The sequence below is a fragment of the Diadema antillarum genome, unplaced genomic scaffold (genome assembly GCF_040938485.1).
Source record: "Diadema antillarum isolate AM-2024a unplaced genomic scaffold, OU_Dant_1.0 scf00000183, whole genome shotgun sequence".
NCBI classification, from domain to species: Eukaryota; Metazoa; Echinodermata; class Echinoidea; order Diadematoida; family Diadematidae; genus Diadema; species Diadema antillarum.
The window spans coordinates 2,969,757-2,985,335 of NW_027271072.1; the positions used below are offsets into that span (position 1 = coordinate 2,969,757).

At 41.4% G+C, this 15,579-nt stretch overlaps 1 protein-coding gene across 1 annotated transcript; it reads right to left on the reverse strand.

Moving 5' to 3' along the window:
* Nucleotides 1–703: 703 nt before the first annotated feature.
* Nucleotides 704–11,941, reverse strand: LOC139723265 (uncharacterized). Its single transcript, XM_071634524.1, has 4 exons — nucleotides 11,870–11,941; nucleotides 9,168–9,266; nucleotides 5,511–5,589; nucleotides 704–4,966 (listed from the first exon to the last, which is right to left on the reverse strand). Exons 1-4 carry the CDS (start codon nucleotides 11,894–11,896, stop codon nucleotides 2,265–2,267), a joined length of 2,907 nt encoding a protein of 968 aa, XP_071490625.1. The 5' UTR covers nucleotides 11,897–11,941; the 3' UTR covers nucleotides 704–2,264.
* Nucleotides 11,942–15,579: the final 3,638 nt, after the last annotated feature.

Below are 15,579 nucleotides of genomic sequence, written 5' to 3' on the forward strand. Positions count from 1 at the left end.
TGACATTTTCCCATTTGTGAAAGTCATTGAATTTGAAATATTACAAGCATTCATCATTCAGCTTCCTCCTCTATGTAAGGAATAAAGACGTTTCTTTTCGTCTTGGTATAAGAACACCGTCAACGCGCAGTTTCATTCAACAGCGTATGAGTGAATTAGAGTGCACACATGTAAAGAACATTTAATGATTGTAATTGCACAGGGGTAAGTGAGAAAGCATTACAACTGGTAATCACTTGTGTGAGAGAGAGAGAAATAAAAAAATGAAGGCACTTGGTTAACATTAGAGACGGCAATACTACTCACCATGGGTTCAATACTGGTTTAATAGTTTGTGCATTCTGGATTAGGGATCACAGAGTTAATCTGCTCTATGAGCTTAAAAGTTGTATCTTCTCAAGCTCATAAGGTTCTGAGAGTAATTCTGGAGAAAAAGCGTCAAAGAACATCAAATGTCATGGAGCAAAACCTGCACATAGCAGCCACCAAGGATGATGTCATTGAAAAAGTCCAGAGTTATTGCGTGTTTGTCCACAACAACTGGAGTAATTCACATGGCATTTTAATCTCATTGATACTTCTTGCAACCACACCATTAATTACTAATGGTCACAAATGTGTGTACTCAAACCCTTGATGCACCTACATTTAAACTTTTTCTGTCTCTCTTTCTCATTTCCTGTTTTATTCAGGGGGGGGGGGGGTTGTTTTCCCAGACCCAATACACGGTTGTCGAAAGTTTTCGTAGTCTGCCAAAGTGTGGTGGCTGCATACTGTTCTGTCAGGCAACTGAAAGCCCGGAATGTGCATGATGATGATGACTGGCTGAAGAGACAGACTGACCCAACTTTGAGATGAGATGTGTAAGTCAGGAAGCCACAGATGCAAATCATGTTCAAAATGAACAACACACAAAAAACAGCAAATAAATCAACAACTAAATAATGGTGAAAGCATCTTCATTCTACGCCTTTCAGTGGCACTACCCCACCAAAAATCTGTGCTGATATACAGGGCACACGACATTGAAAGAAAGTGCTTTCACCATATTGAGTGTCATTTATGTGTCAATCCTGAAAGAGCAGTTCAAAACCCTTGCCTACACAAATATGGCATAATGCCTGCAAAGAGATAGTTGGCACAACCATTCAAAATGAGCCACTTTAATTTGACTCTGTGGAGCTAGACACAAACATGACAGTCTTCAACAGATTTTGTTAACACATAGAAATGAAATCATAAGATGACTAATAAAACTGAGTAATCAGCGAGATGGCAAAAAGATACTCAAGAAAAGGCAAGCAAATGATCTAGTTTTTGCTTGAACAATCTGGACCTTATGACTTCCCCCGCGTCAAGTCACATGACCAACGTGTGTCATGTGACCAGATCAGGCAGCGTCGAGGCCAAAAGCATTCAAACTGCAAAGAATGTCATTGCTACAAATGATGTGGCACTATAATCCTCTTTGACAGTTTCCCTGAATCAATGTGTACCAGGTACAGTTGGTCATACAGCGCACATGGGTTCTATCTTTGGTCAATGCTCTTACAACAGATACACATTGCTATTGTCATCTAAACAGACGAACAACATGGAAGAGTCTGGGGTGCTTCTACCAGTTGAGTGGCACGGTGACAGCTTGAGTGATAGAGTGGGAAGCATGATATTCATAGACTTATCCATTGGGAATTTCAAAAGCATTTGGAAGTTAAATCTGACCACATGCTGACATCTTCATTTAACAGCACTGAAACAAGCGAGCGTGATGTTAATAGTCTGAACAAAGTGCTGTATGAAAATTGAACAAATTACCACCTGATCAAGCGTCATGAGTCAATTAACAGTCACTGTCGGTTTGCTACAAAATTCTCTGGGCTTACAGAAATTATACTGATTTTGTACAGAAAGCTCCACTTCACTTCATGTCATCATAACAAGAAGATGACAACAATTACAATAATAATCAACTGTTTTCCAAGGCACTATACATCTTGAGAGTTATCATTGAATACAAAATGGGGTTATCCACTCCAGAAGCACTTTGTAACTGGTTTTAAAAAATGTCTTAGAAAAATTCCCTTTGGCAAATGGAACATTAGAATTGATGAATGCTGAAAAACACACTTCACCGGGAAAAAACAAACTAGTGAATGATCTTACAGATGCACTAGATTGCAATCAATTTGACCTGTTGCTTGGGATGGTATCGAGGAACATACTGACAGGAGCCGCAATAACTTTCACTATTCAGTGTTCAGTATTCAATGTTCTTCAGCAGTCACATACTCCTCAGATGTCGGTGTGTTAAGGATGCCTTTCTCTGAGACTGCATCTTTGAAGCTGCTTTCAGAGGAAACCGATCGGTTGAGGGGCGATTGCAACAGCTCTGCACCATGCGGCTCCTCTGAAGACAAATCTCCATACAGGGCCAGAACGTCCAGGGTGGTTGGCACCGTTGACGCCCTTTGGCTGACCGGGTCGATGGAAAACTCAATGCTGACTTGACTGGTGGTGGAGGAGGTCTTAGTCCTTGTTACCGTCATGCTGTTCAGGGAGAATGGAGCAGCGCCATCGGAGCTCACTGGTGAATGAATCTCCAGCGTCTCAATCTCTGGGAAGACTGGATCAGATGATGATGACAATGAGATTTGCTTGGCATCTGATGTGGAATTGTCACTGAGCAGCTCAATGGCATCCAGGTGAGTGTTAAGTGACTCAGACTTTGTTGCACCCATGGACAGCTCACTTGAAGATGTCTCAAACACCTCTGGAAAGGGTACACTGAGCTCCTCCTGTTGCTGAGTGGATTCAATCGTCTCACCTGCCTTGTCTGCCTGCCTTTCAGACTCCACTAGATTTTTTCCACTTTCATCTGTTTCAAGGGCATCCATCTCAACCTCAACAGTGTCTCTGCTGGAATCGTCAGCATCAGCTTTGGCCTTCATCTCCTCCTTTGGATCGGTAACAGTGCGTGGGATGGGTTTGTGAGCAGCTTTTTCTAGTTCCTCAAACCTCTCCCTGATAGATTTAAACATGGCTGGTGTGACTTCTTCCTCTGTGTTGCTTGCAGTGGATGCTAGTCTACTGATTGATTCCAGGAGACCTTCCTTGATGGCATTAATGTTGGCGAGGCGAGCCTCAGGACATGGTGAGCTGCGGCCACTGCTATGTAAGCTGGATGCGTAGCTGTCCTGGTAGCTGCTTAATCCAAAGGACAAGTCTCCGACATCTGACACACTGCTGCTGATAGATGCGCCATCTGTGGAATCTTTACCGTCGGAGTTGTGCCTGGATCGTGTTCTTGGCTTTGCAACCCATTCCTCAAGCTCTTTCCTTCTTTCACCCAGCGTCTTAAAGCCCATGCTGGATCGGTGCTGTGGGGATTTGTTTGGTTGTTTGGTTTCATGCTGGAAGCTCCTTAGCCTCTCCTGGATTCCAGGCTGGACAGGGGTAACCACTTTGGGCTCCTGCCTGCCAGAATTAGTCACCTCAAACTTGCGGACATAGTCCCTGACAGACTTTCTGCTCTTGGATGAACGTGCGAGAGATCGCCGAGAAACACCTAACTTCTCGTCTTCAGAGTCAGTCAGACTTCTGGTTGGTGTTGAGGTTTCTGAAGATTTGGGATCACTACCAGAGTTGTCTATCTCGAAGCGTTTGATGATTGTACCACTTTGGCTGTGCGTGACTGCCCATGCAACCTGTTTGCCATCACTCTCCGAGGATGATTCACTGTTTTTTCTTGTTACGACAATGGTGGACTGCTGCTGTCTTATAAGACGACTATACTTTCTGGCTAACCTTTGAACCTTCTTTTTGGCATCGCTCATCTCCTTGTCTTCCTCCTCCTCCTCCTCATTTTGAGAATCAAGTGCATTATCCTCATCTTTGGTTGAACCGGTCTCTTCGCTTCCATCTCTCTTTGCAAGGGCTACATCTTCTTTGTCAAGATCAATGATCTCTTCATCATTGATGATGATGGACACCTTCTCTTTCCTCTTTGCAGCACTTGGGTCTTTGACAGTATCCATGTCTGTGTGAGGAGTGGACGTTCCACTTTCACTTTCACTCTTTGCTGCATACTTGGCCCCTAGCTGTTGGAAGGCAATGTTGATGGAGTCTGCAAGATTTTCGTGAGAGGAAAGAGACGAAAGGTCCCCGTCGACAGTCCCAAATGTGGATGCAGAAGAACCTAGCGCGTTCTGCTTGTCTACGTTGCTCTCGATGGAATCGCCCAGATCGGACTTGTGATCTGTGATGTTGGGATCAGAGTGACACTTGGCAAGTTCTGACCAAGCGTGAAGGCAGATGTCATCACTCCTCGTTCTGGACAGCCGCATCTTGGTGAAGTGTGGGTGCGTGCGTTGGTGAGCAATGTCTGCACTCTGCGGCCTGGAGGGGATGTGGGAGAAAGAGCGGTTCCTCATGAAGGATGGCTTGTCAGGCATGGGCACCCACACGTCGTGATCCTTGCTGAAGCGGTCGTTGAGAGGACGATACTCTTTGAGGTCCACTCTTCGCAGCTTGAAGAGCTCCGCCCCACCCACAGTGGGCAGGCTCCTCCTTGGAGGTCTCGGTGACAATTCTATGTCCAGGATGGGATCTCTGTCCAGATGGTTGTCATCCGACAGCTGCTCCAGTGCCTCTAATTCATCAGGGCTCTCCCCCTCACTACCCTTGGCAACCTCTCCCTCCTCTTCCTCAGTATCATCCAGACCCTCCTGCCTCTTGAAACCATTCTCCAGCTTCCGTACAGCCCCGTTCTTCTTCTTACTCAGCTTGCTCTCCCCTCCTTTGGCCTCATCCGCACTGCTCTTGTCCTCGGAGTCGAGCTTGAGGTGTTCTGACAGGGTCATGCTCCCGATGCCGGAATCTCTGTTGGACTCTTTTCTGTCTCCGAGACTCTTTGACAACACCAACTTCTTGGTCGAAGTGCTTGGAGAGCCGGACTCTTGCTTCACATCTGTAATGGAAAATGACAAGTGGGTGTAAGAATAATATGCACTAAGGAGAAATCTGTGTCGAGTCTATCCAGGAATCCACTTGTCAAGCATGACAGACTTGGAAGAAAAGATCCGAGAATCAATTTTGTTGGAGAAAATTTCTGTAGGTGTTTGTGTTTCAACTATGCACTCAATGAAGCATATTTACATTTAATCACTTTAACCCCCTTTGTCTACAAATTTTACAGTCCTATTACCCGATAAGCAAAAAATGACATACAGTCACCTTGAAAGAAAATTTTATTCAAGAATGATTTCTTGATGACACAGAGAGGTACACTTGTACTGCAGCGTTCTCTGCAAACTTCTTGCACCTCACGTTATCACAAAGCAAAATTCTTACAAACCTATTTGTTTCCAAGCAATGATACAAATTTTGTGAAGGTGCATACACCTCATAGTAAACAAATGCATCACATTATTCTTCCTCTATAATAATCTGATACAGACGGAAGTCTGGTAATCTTAAAGAGAAGAGAGCACGAGCCTGGGACATATACTGACCTTCTTCACCAATCAAGTCCTTTTCCTTCAAATCTTCAGGCTTTGCTAGAGGTGCTAGGCTGCTCTCTCCCTTATCAACCTGCATAACATAACAGGAGCAAGTCAAAAAGAGAGTAATTAATAATCTTTGATGAAGTTTGTGCTCTTGAAAACAAGGAGGTGGTAGTGATGGTGCACTTTCACCTGTCTCAAAATTGAGTATCTCTCAACATCTGATACTGAAGTGAGAGAAAACTGGCAATGTATACTTGGTTGAAGTCAATTGTACTTTGTCATATACCGATAATCAAACTTCATGTCAGGGGGGCATTTCATGAAGGAACTTGTCGGATAAAATATCTGACAAGTCAATTATATCCGACAAGTTTTGAGAAATTCTTTAGTCTGATTGGCTGATTTCTCTGAACTTGTCGGATATAATTGACTTGTCAGATATTTTATCTGACAAGTTCCTTCATGAAATGCCCCCCTGATCTCATAGCATCATGAGTTCACACAGGTTCCATAATGCATCAGCTGCATTCTTTTTTGATGATGAATCTCGATTGGAAATGTTTGACGAACTGTTCATTTCTAGCATTAAAGTATAAAATTGATGATACTTTTTCATTATACTGTATAAGCTGTTATTTTCACGTAGATAATTTCATGAATGGGGATGTCGAAAACATTTTCGAGAGACGTTGTTTTTGTGATTGTGACACAGAGGCTGTCGTAAGTGCACTGATGCTTGTCCATTCGTGGTATCTTCGCATGTTGTTAAACTTGCGGCCCAACAGTGATTCGCAAAATTTGCAAAAATTAAACCCTTGTGAAAATGATAGCTAATAAAGTTCTAGAAATAGAAAGGATTCTAAACCAATCTGTTACTTCCCACAAACTTCTGTTTTCTTTACTGAAAAAAAAAAAACAAAAAAAAAATGGATGGGAATACTCTCCTAAATGTAGGATGTCTCCTTCTGGAAATGATCAAATAATGAGATTTGATGATTGAAATAATATGGATCTTGATCCCTGATTCTACTGAGACTTGGCCAAAATTCAAGCCATAGTGCAGGCCTCCAAGAAATGCAAGCTAGTGTGTAATGCAGTCTGTCCCTACATCTTTATACATCAATGAAAGTTTTCTGACTTCAAGTATGAAAAAAAAAAAAAATTGGTGTGTGGACACAATTACATAACACCACTGTTCAGTGACTGCTTATGACTGTATATCAGTACTTTTTCTATTAATTAACTGCTGCATGAATGATTAAATATATCCTTCATATCAGATCAGGGACAATGTACCAAAAAGCCTCTTCCTCTCCTATAACAGGCCCTCCAGGGTAGTTAAATCATGACATATTCAGTTTGGCACTTCCAGGGCAACAGGGCTTTTCAGGATTTGTCGTGTGGATAGATCGGTGGGGCCATATAATGCAAGGAAAACACAAGACATCATGATGCATACTATTGACCCTACAAGCCAGTAGTTCCCGAAGGGATTTATCTTGAAGAGATAACATGCCTATGACAGTAGACCCACATGTTTTTTGTTCTTTTTTTAATACGGCAGATATTTCTGGATGGCCAGATTGATATGTCCTGCAGCTTCACCACCAACCACTAAGAATGAGGCTTGATGGGTTTAGGGGTGGAGGAAAGATGTGACAGTTTATCATTCTATGACAGCCTTCACTGATATCCAGGGTTTGAGGGTCTAGAGGCAGAGAAGAAGCTTGTGACAGTTTAATTGCTCTGTACAAGACATGCTGCTAGTATTGTCTATAAGACAGATTCTTCATCTTGCCTTTTAAACCAACAGTCTATAAACTTCTCTTTCTTTTTTTTTGGTATTGTATATTAGATATAATCTTACGCCCGCTTGGCAGAAATTCATCATATTGGATCATCACCTTAATTCTCAGATCTTGTATACAAATAATGACTGCTATGAGGGGCACAGTTAAAATTATGGGCCCAAGGTGATGTGAAAACCGTAACTATGCCCGAAGCGAAGCTGAGGGCATGGTTATGGTTTTCACATCACCGAGGGCCTACATAATTTTAACTGTACCCCGAATATCAAGCAGTCATTATTTGTTTTATATACCGAAAATATAGATTCCGAAATATAGATACCGAAAATATAGATTCTAGTCCCTTTTACAGCACTCGTATCAATGCTGATCGACAGCGCGGTGGTCGTATCATTGGTGCGTACAGTGATGTGTACAGTGTACGTTACGTGTACTACGGGGTTGCGATTGTCTCCAAACCAGTCCGCTAGTCTCTTTTACAGCACGCTGATTGAATGCGCGGCGGTCGTATCATTGGTGCGTACATATGAGCGATCTACATGTACGGAGTCGCGACTGTCTCTACAACCTATTTACTAACTGTGCCCGGGCCCCGGTCACAGTAACTCAAAAATAGGGCACAGTTATTTTCATGACTCCCCTTTTAACCAATCAGATGAGAGGATTCTAGAAATGAGGTATATAATATCCTCTGGTCAACATTTTCAAAGTTGGAATGAAGAGTAAAAAACAAAATGTTTACCCTCATATACAATAACACAGAAAAATGGTGTGTTACAATTGTCGCTGTCACTCAAATGGCTGAAAAATTCAAGGTGGGCTGAAAATATTAAATCTTTTGAGTTTTTGCATAGTTAGAGATTTATCATCCATTATTTCAGAAATTTGGTTTTGAAAAACTTTGAAATAATGATTTCTCCCCCCTTGAAATGTGATGTTGCTGTTTTTATTTCTCAGAAATGTTTGTCAGCTTTCATGCTACTGTTTTATGCATTGAAAAAAAAAAGAAGACAATTACCCTAATAGTGCCAGATGTTAATTCATCAAAACTGTGCAGGATAAACAGACTCGGCATGTTGAAAGCATGGGGCAAATGTCAGTCTTATTTATCAGCCTTTATCATTCCTGCCATCCCATATTGGATATATCCAAGGTGACACCATGCTTGATAGACTATAAGGAGTCATTCTTTATTTTCTGGTTACCAGTGAAAATGGTCCTGTATGTTCTCTCTATACTATATGCTGGTAATGTGGGCCTGATTTTAATGGCCATGTTAGATGAATTACAATTAAGTCTGAACCTTTCAAGATAATGAAAACTAAACACAGGTGAAGTTTCAAACTTAATGATTGTTTTGTGGTGGGGGTCACATCCTCTATCGCAGCTGAAACTAACTTCCCACTGGTCTAATTTCACGCCCAGGACCAGGACAAACCGATTTCAATGTCAAGACAGTGTCATAAGGAATGAAATAAGAAGCAGACCATGTACTTCTACTCAGTAGAAATAAATTGGAGGTAAAAATCCTACATTGAAATCCTGACAGGCTTGTTTTATTCCAAGGATTCTATGAAAGCAGAACTGTTCAGGAGACCCTTAATGGATTGGACTCACAGTTATTTGAGAAAACCCATTATAGCTGGGAATCTTACCCCAAACCAAGGGACATAAATTTCCTACTACAGGAAAACCTTTAATTCAGCCTAATTTACAGCCCGTTATCCAGGGGCAGTAGTGGCAGATTCTCCCTTGTTTTTCCTTGATTTTTTTTTTTAACTCTTTAACTTTTATTCTTTAAGGAAGGATAGTCTATCATGAGTCAGCATGTCGGGATTGACCGCAGCGAACTCACGGGTGTCATGGGGTCATTCTTCCTCGCCTTGGTTGTCTCAACTTCATCCAGCGAATCTTCGGTTCCATCGTCATGGATGTCGGTGGATTTCTTGCTTGCCTGAGTGGAGGTGGAGGGGGGGGGGGGGGGGAGAAGGTCAGATAGAGGAAACAAGACATGTCAATATTGAGCCTACTTCACACCTTGCCTTCAGTCGAGGAAAATGAGGAGAGTTCTAATTATAACCATGCCAATATGTGTGGCAAACAAATGATATTGGTATAAGCTACATTTCATACAATTATACAGCCGTTTACTTTTCTTTACTTATGCAGATAGTCACCAGTCCAAAATTTTCAGGGCAACCAATATTGCAACACAATGAAAGAAGACAAGATTTGAGACTAAATATGTACAAAGAGATAGGTTGCATGTTTACACATTTGATCTTTCTTGCAGTTTTAAAGATCAAATCAATATTTGGGTGTGATTAGGCAGGGCTCCACACTAACTTTTATTTTTGGTGGCCCAAAGGCAAACATCCGACCTTTTTTGGTGGCCCGATCAGGTCACCAAATTCTTCATTTCTGAAATTTTGGTGGCCCGACGTGCGTTTTTGGTGGCCCTGGGCCACCGGGCCACCGTTAGTGTCGAGCCCTAGATTAGGTCTAACACAGAGTAAAAGGCACACTGCATCATATTTTGAAGTATTCCACGACAAATTGAATTATTGTTCATTTTCACAGCTTCATTCTTACACAATACAAGATATAGGCATACAGGTAGTATGTGTGCCACTGCTGGGCAGTTTTCAGAGAAGAATGATTATCAAATAATGCCTCTGATGTTTAATGCAAAATGCAACTTCTGACAAGACTCTTGGATTTTGCTGCCCAGTGGTGAATAATCAAGAATACAGCCAGAAACCCACTGGCATGCCAAGTAAACTTCTCTGTGCCAATGGCGAGAGCAAATAATGCGCCTGTTCAAAGTCTTTGAGAAGAATGCCAAAAACATAACGCCACAAACAAAAACAACACATACACAGGTAGGGACCGAAAGGAAGAGGTACATCATGCATCATGAGGTAAACAGTGACATCATGGAATCCGTCATGCATTAGTCACGGCGCTATCAGGGCCACAATCGCACGAGGCCCACTATAAATACTGCCACCCTCGGATTTCACTCTCACATTTTGGCACTCCCCCCCATGGGACCATTCCTGGGGGAACAGACACAATGTGTCGGTCAGGCAGTTTGAAATGCGATAACAATCCGTTTACTTCTGGTTGTCCGCTTTTGACTCCGTAAAAGGATGCTCACATTCTCCGAGGGACAGTACCACAGTGTTCCCTATTTCTTTTTTTTTTTTTGGGGGGGGGAGGGGGAAATGTGGTCATTCTGCCAGGTATGATTTTAATGTGCTTTAAAGCACCTCTAGAAACGCGAGCGAGTCAAAAAATCTTTGCACTTATTTGGTGTTAAAATGATGTTTGTGAATGTCTGTATAGAAGTGTGTGCATTAAAGTGTGTTTGTGAGTGTGTGTGTGTGCGTGTGTCTGTGTACCCATCTATTTCAAACGGATTGTCTGTATATGACATCATCAGCTCTACTCTTCATCGTAGTGAGGATGTGGACATGGCTGATTGACTCTGAAAGAGTACGTCATTCCGCTCTTGCAACTGTCCTTGCATTTATGCTTTATTCTCTGCCTGAACCTACTCAACACCTTTTGGAGTCCATAATTCCGAATGAGCAGATTGTGTCTGCCTGCTCTGCTCCTCTCCCTCTCTCCTCTCTCCACCCCATGGGGGAGCTATTACTAAGAGACATTATCTGCCGAGGGCAATGTTAGCCTACTTCCGTCTGAATGCATGCCGCTAAAAGCTCGCGATGACAGCACGAATGCAGCCCTGCACTAATCACAGTGCACAAAAACATGTCACCAAAAAAAAAAAAAAAAAGACAGAAAAGAAAAAACAAAACCAGAAATTCATCTTTCCAACACTCCTTTCAGCGCCTCCTTGCTGGTTTCTCCATGAGGCCTGGGGTCAACTCATGCATCCCGACGATGTGACGAGCGGGGTTTTACTTTTCTTCGTCAGGGGGAAATTGTTCCAATTGTCTGCATCCGACTTTGGCGCACTTCGATAAGAGGCAAAAGGCCTTAGTTCATTACAGGACAATTGTATCCAGTGTCTCTTGTTGTACAGGTGGAGCACAGACGCAAGGTAGAGGGGCAGAAAAAAAAAATCCAACACACACCCACAGAAACTCACAACTAGCCATAAATAGATGTGCATATACATATATTTGTATATCCTCAGAAAACGATCACCTGTAAAAAGCCGTTGGGAAATGTTTTCGCCCACTACTCAATCCTCGGTGGACCTTGACATTCACAGAATGCCACGATGCAAGGAATGACAAGCAAACCGGAAGAATATCAAACAGAAAGCAATCTCCTACATGAAAACTCCCTTAAAATTATTTTGAGATACACTAAATTTGTGTTAACACATGAAAAGGCAGATACTCGCTCTATTTTTGAAACATGACCGCCTTTGATATTTTTTTGTTGTAAAACCCACAGGTCAAAATAATCAATCTAGTACACAATGGGATTTCCCGTCAATGATGCACAACAATGTAATGCAGCAACACAAACTGATATCACACCAGTACAGTGAGATGGAGAAGAAATCTACTGAATACTCACCAATTTTGAAAGATCTGGTCTCTTCATACCTACAGACACAAAACAAACAGAGCAAAGGATTGATATTAATCAGACGAAAAGCAGAGAACAACAACAAGCACACACAAAACAAAATAAAGTGACATTTGTAATGGTATTTGGTCTCTTGAGAAAACAGACATGTGACTTAAGCTTATCCAAGGATGCATGATCACTGATATATCATGCAACTTGAGTGGCTCGGTTTCTGTGAGGCCTGCCAATATGGCCCATTACCTCATATGCCATAGTTTAAAGCTGAAAGGGGGGGGGGGGGGGGGGAGGGTGGCGACAAGAGAATACGCAAACACATTCCACTAATATCATGCTTGACTTTCATCTACAACACAATCCAAAGATCCATTTTTAACAAAAATCCTGGCAACAGTCTTTCAATGCAATGCTGGGATCACATCTGTGGCCTGCAGATAAAGAGTTTGCATATGGCACAACAAAATATCAACTCTCATGTAAAAAAGAACCGATACTTAAGTTGTCTAAATTAGGTTTTTAAGACATAATATAGATTAGTATCGATCATAATTATCATTATTATGACACATCTGTCCAGACAAGCATGCACATGCAGAAGAGAACAAGCATGATATTGTCAGTTAGAGCCAGAAGGGCACTAGGGAATCTGCGGACTCTTAGTACAGCACTAACACCTTCTTTGTCCTCAGCTAAATTGTGAATATTTCTTGAGAGAACAGAGGAGAGGCCTCTGGGGCGGTGGTGCATCAGGCAGACACAAACCATATTTTATCACCTTTTTGTTCATTAATTTTGTATTGACTGACTGAGTCTCTTGACAACATTGTGAGCCACCATGAAAAGGTTGTAGAGAAACCAGAGGGCTGCCAGCAATCACCCATTAAAATCAGGGACATTTAAAAGAGCAAACATGATATTCCTGAATAAGAGAGATTTTTATATTCTTTTTTCCACATATTAAAAGACATTGATTTCTTTGTTTGTTGTTGTTGTTTTTCAGAAAGCCTCCTACAGAATCACTATGCAGCTCTGATACCAAAACAGGGTACACACGTGACATGTAACCTTTAAAACAAATAAAAAAGTAAAAAAGTAGGGAGGTGAGATGAATTGTTCTTCATCAACCTGGTTAACAATTTACATAAATCTGGAATTCTCAAAGAAAACTTCTTGCAAGATATGGTGCAGAGGATGAGAAAAAGGCAATCTTATATTTACTACCTTTATTTGCAGGAGAGAGATTTTTGCATTATTTGTGCTGTCAATGGAAGTGAATGAGGCAAGTTCAAGAGCACTTTTTAAAGCAGCTGATATTATGATGAGATGAAAATTGGTCAGATCATTTTTTTTTCCTCCATTGATGACTTACAGGGTCGTAGCGTTACATTACAAGTTCGTTTTCAAGTTTGATGAGGGGAAGGTAATCGGATCTGGGCCCCGATGTCATATCTAGGGATGGAGACCTTTGAGTCACCCTCAGCCAGCGAATTAGACTACTGCGCTTTGCTGCTAAGCCACTGCCTCCCAGATATGACAATTTCCCATTGGTCTAATGCATGGCAGAGCCAGTACCGTAAGCAATGACTTAATGACTGCATTGGTCCTCTGACTCACAAGAAGTCTTTTACAGGATTATCCGTCTCACCAGCTAATGATGTCTGTCTCTTCACTTTCACTCTCTGTGTTTTACTTCATGCCACCTCAATCTCTTGTTTGTCTAGTCCTAACAGCAATGGAGGATAAATTCAACGAAGTGATAATCTAATTTGAGGAAATGCCAGGATCTATAATGCAAATGAAATCAGTGAGACTTTTCAGCTTGCTACATTGCATCAATACCCAAGTTTTGATTGAATGAATAGTGGCATGTGCACAATTATTTTTCTCTTTTCTTTTTCTTTTTTTGGCAGACACAAAATAATTCTTCAAAAATGATTCTGATTTGTACTTGATTCTCTTGTGCTTAGTAGCATGTGCCAACTGTTACAGTTAGAGGGTGATTATCAGATTAATAAAAATGATTGCTTCTGCACATGTTGGCGTGAAGCCTAACACACGCAGGGGATAAAAGACACATGCAGATTTTCTTATCTTGTGGGGCATTTCTGTCATAAAATGTTGCTCGAGAACACCTGCCTTCAAGATGACTGATTTATCTCTTGTTTTAAATCCTTTTTTGTTGTTCTTGTTGTTGACAATGCAGCTTGACAAAGAACAGTGCAAATACCAAGCAGAGTAAAAACCTCTACCCACCCTACGTGCAGAGACACCACATAAACCAATTACTCTCCAAATTGGCAATGCCTGCTGAGTCACAGGAGAAGCTAGCCTTTTCCCCGTTTTGCAGAGTCATTTTACAGCAGAGGAATACAGCCGGGAAGAAAGTGCTTCACCCCTCACCATGCAATTACTGCGTGCAAATTTGGGAGCATTGTCCTGCGTTGCAAGTTGGGGAGCTCCGGATTCTACCATGCTATTCGTGACACACACAAGCTTCTTTTCCAATATCATAAATTCTACACTAACAAAAACAAGAAAAAAAAAAGGAAACAAAGCAAAGTTTCTAACTAAGTAATTTTGACAAAGAAATATCTTTGTTCAACAGAAATTGTTCCCACCTATTTGGGCTTCATTTACATTCAGGCTAGCAACACACCATGCATTAGTTTCATTCACTTTTGCACGTCAACTAATCTAAAACACACTGTGCAGTGAATGAACACTACAGTTTTGCATTGCATTTGGTTTCTGATAAAATGTTAAAAATAAAAGTGATACAGTCCAGGTGTCTGTTTGCACACTAATAAATTCTCACTTGGCTCTTTGTTACTGCACTTAGCTGGCCAAAAGGGCACAGATGATTTCTAAATTTAAGGTACACTTTGTAATTTCCTGCTGAAAAAGATGGAGTCTCTATGCTCAGACACAAAAGTGCAAAGCTTTCCTGATTTTTTTTTGTTTGTTTTTCACCAACTCTGTTACAATACAGTTGCATTCTAGCCACTTGTAAGAGAATCATGCACACACTGAAAAAAAAGAGACACATTTGACATGCACATATGCAAGACGGAAATGCAGAAAGATCTAGAGATACTAACACTAGCACATCACAAAAGTGAAACCAACCAACATTTATGTGCAGAGATGAAAAGTGGGAATGTTCAGGTTGATTCTCTTCTGATGAATTAAATTTACCTCCAAACTTATATCTTTTTCTTTCTTTCTTTTTTAAGTGACCCTCCTCCATAGCTAAATATGTCACATAATCAGCTATGAAAAATTCAAGTAATAATCTACCACTTTCAGATCTGGAGAGTAGTTTCTTGTTTACTTCTCAATCGCAAGGGATTCTTTGTTGATTTCAAGTGAGACGTGATGCGATGTTGGCTGGAGAATCATAAAGACCACTTCATTGGCAATGTTTGGTTAATGTGATGCTGTCAAGACTTAATTATGGGCACACAGGTGGTGGATGAGAGGGGAAGGAGGGTTGGGTAGTGTGGTGGGTTTTCACAGTGTTCTTGGTAATTAAATTGCAGGTCTGACAGAATTGTTATGTGTAAATGTGAGAGGTTTTTCAGTGGGTTTGTTCTCATCTACGTGGTTATCAAATGCGGTTACGGTCAAACTTTTTAGTGCAGCGACACTTTGGGGCTTGGCATTTATTCACAAGATTGTGGTTCTCAAGTTAAAGCTCC

Excerpts from the sequence above, each read along its gene's own strand:
- LOC139723265 (XM_071634524.1), bottom strand. The coding sequence starts at position 11,896 with ATGAAGAGACCAGATCTTTCAAAATTG. Across the intron at positions 9,267-11,869 it reads GACCAGATCTTTCAAAATTG|GCAAGCAAGAAATCCACCGA; the intron begins GTGAGTATTCAG and ends ACCTCCACTCAG. Across the intron at positions 5,590-9,167 it reads AGAATGACCCCATGACACCC|GTTGATAAGGGAGAGAGCAG; the intron begins GTGAGTTCGCTG and ends TATGTTATGCAG.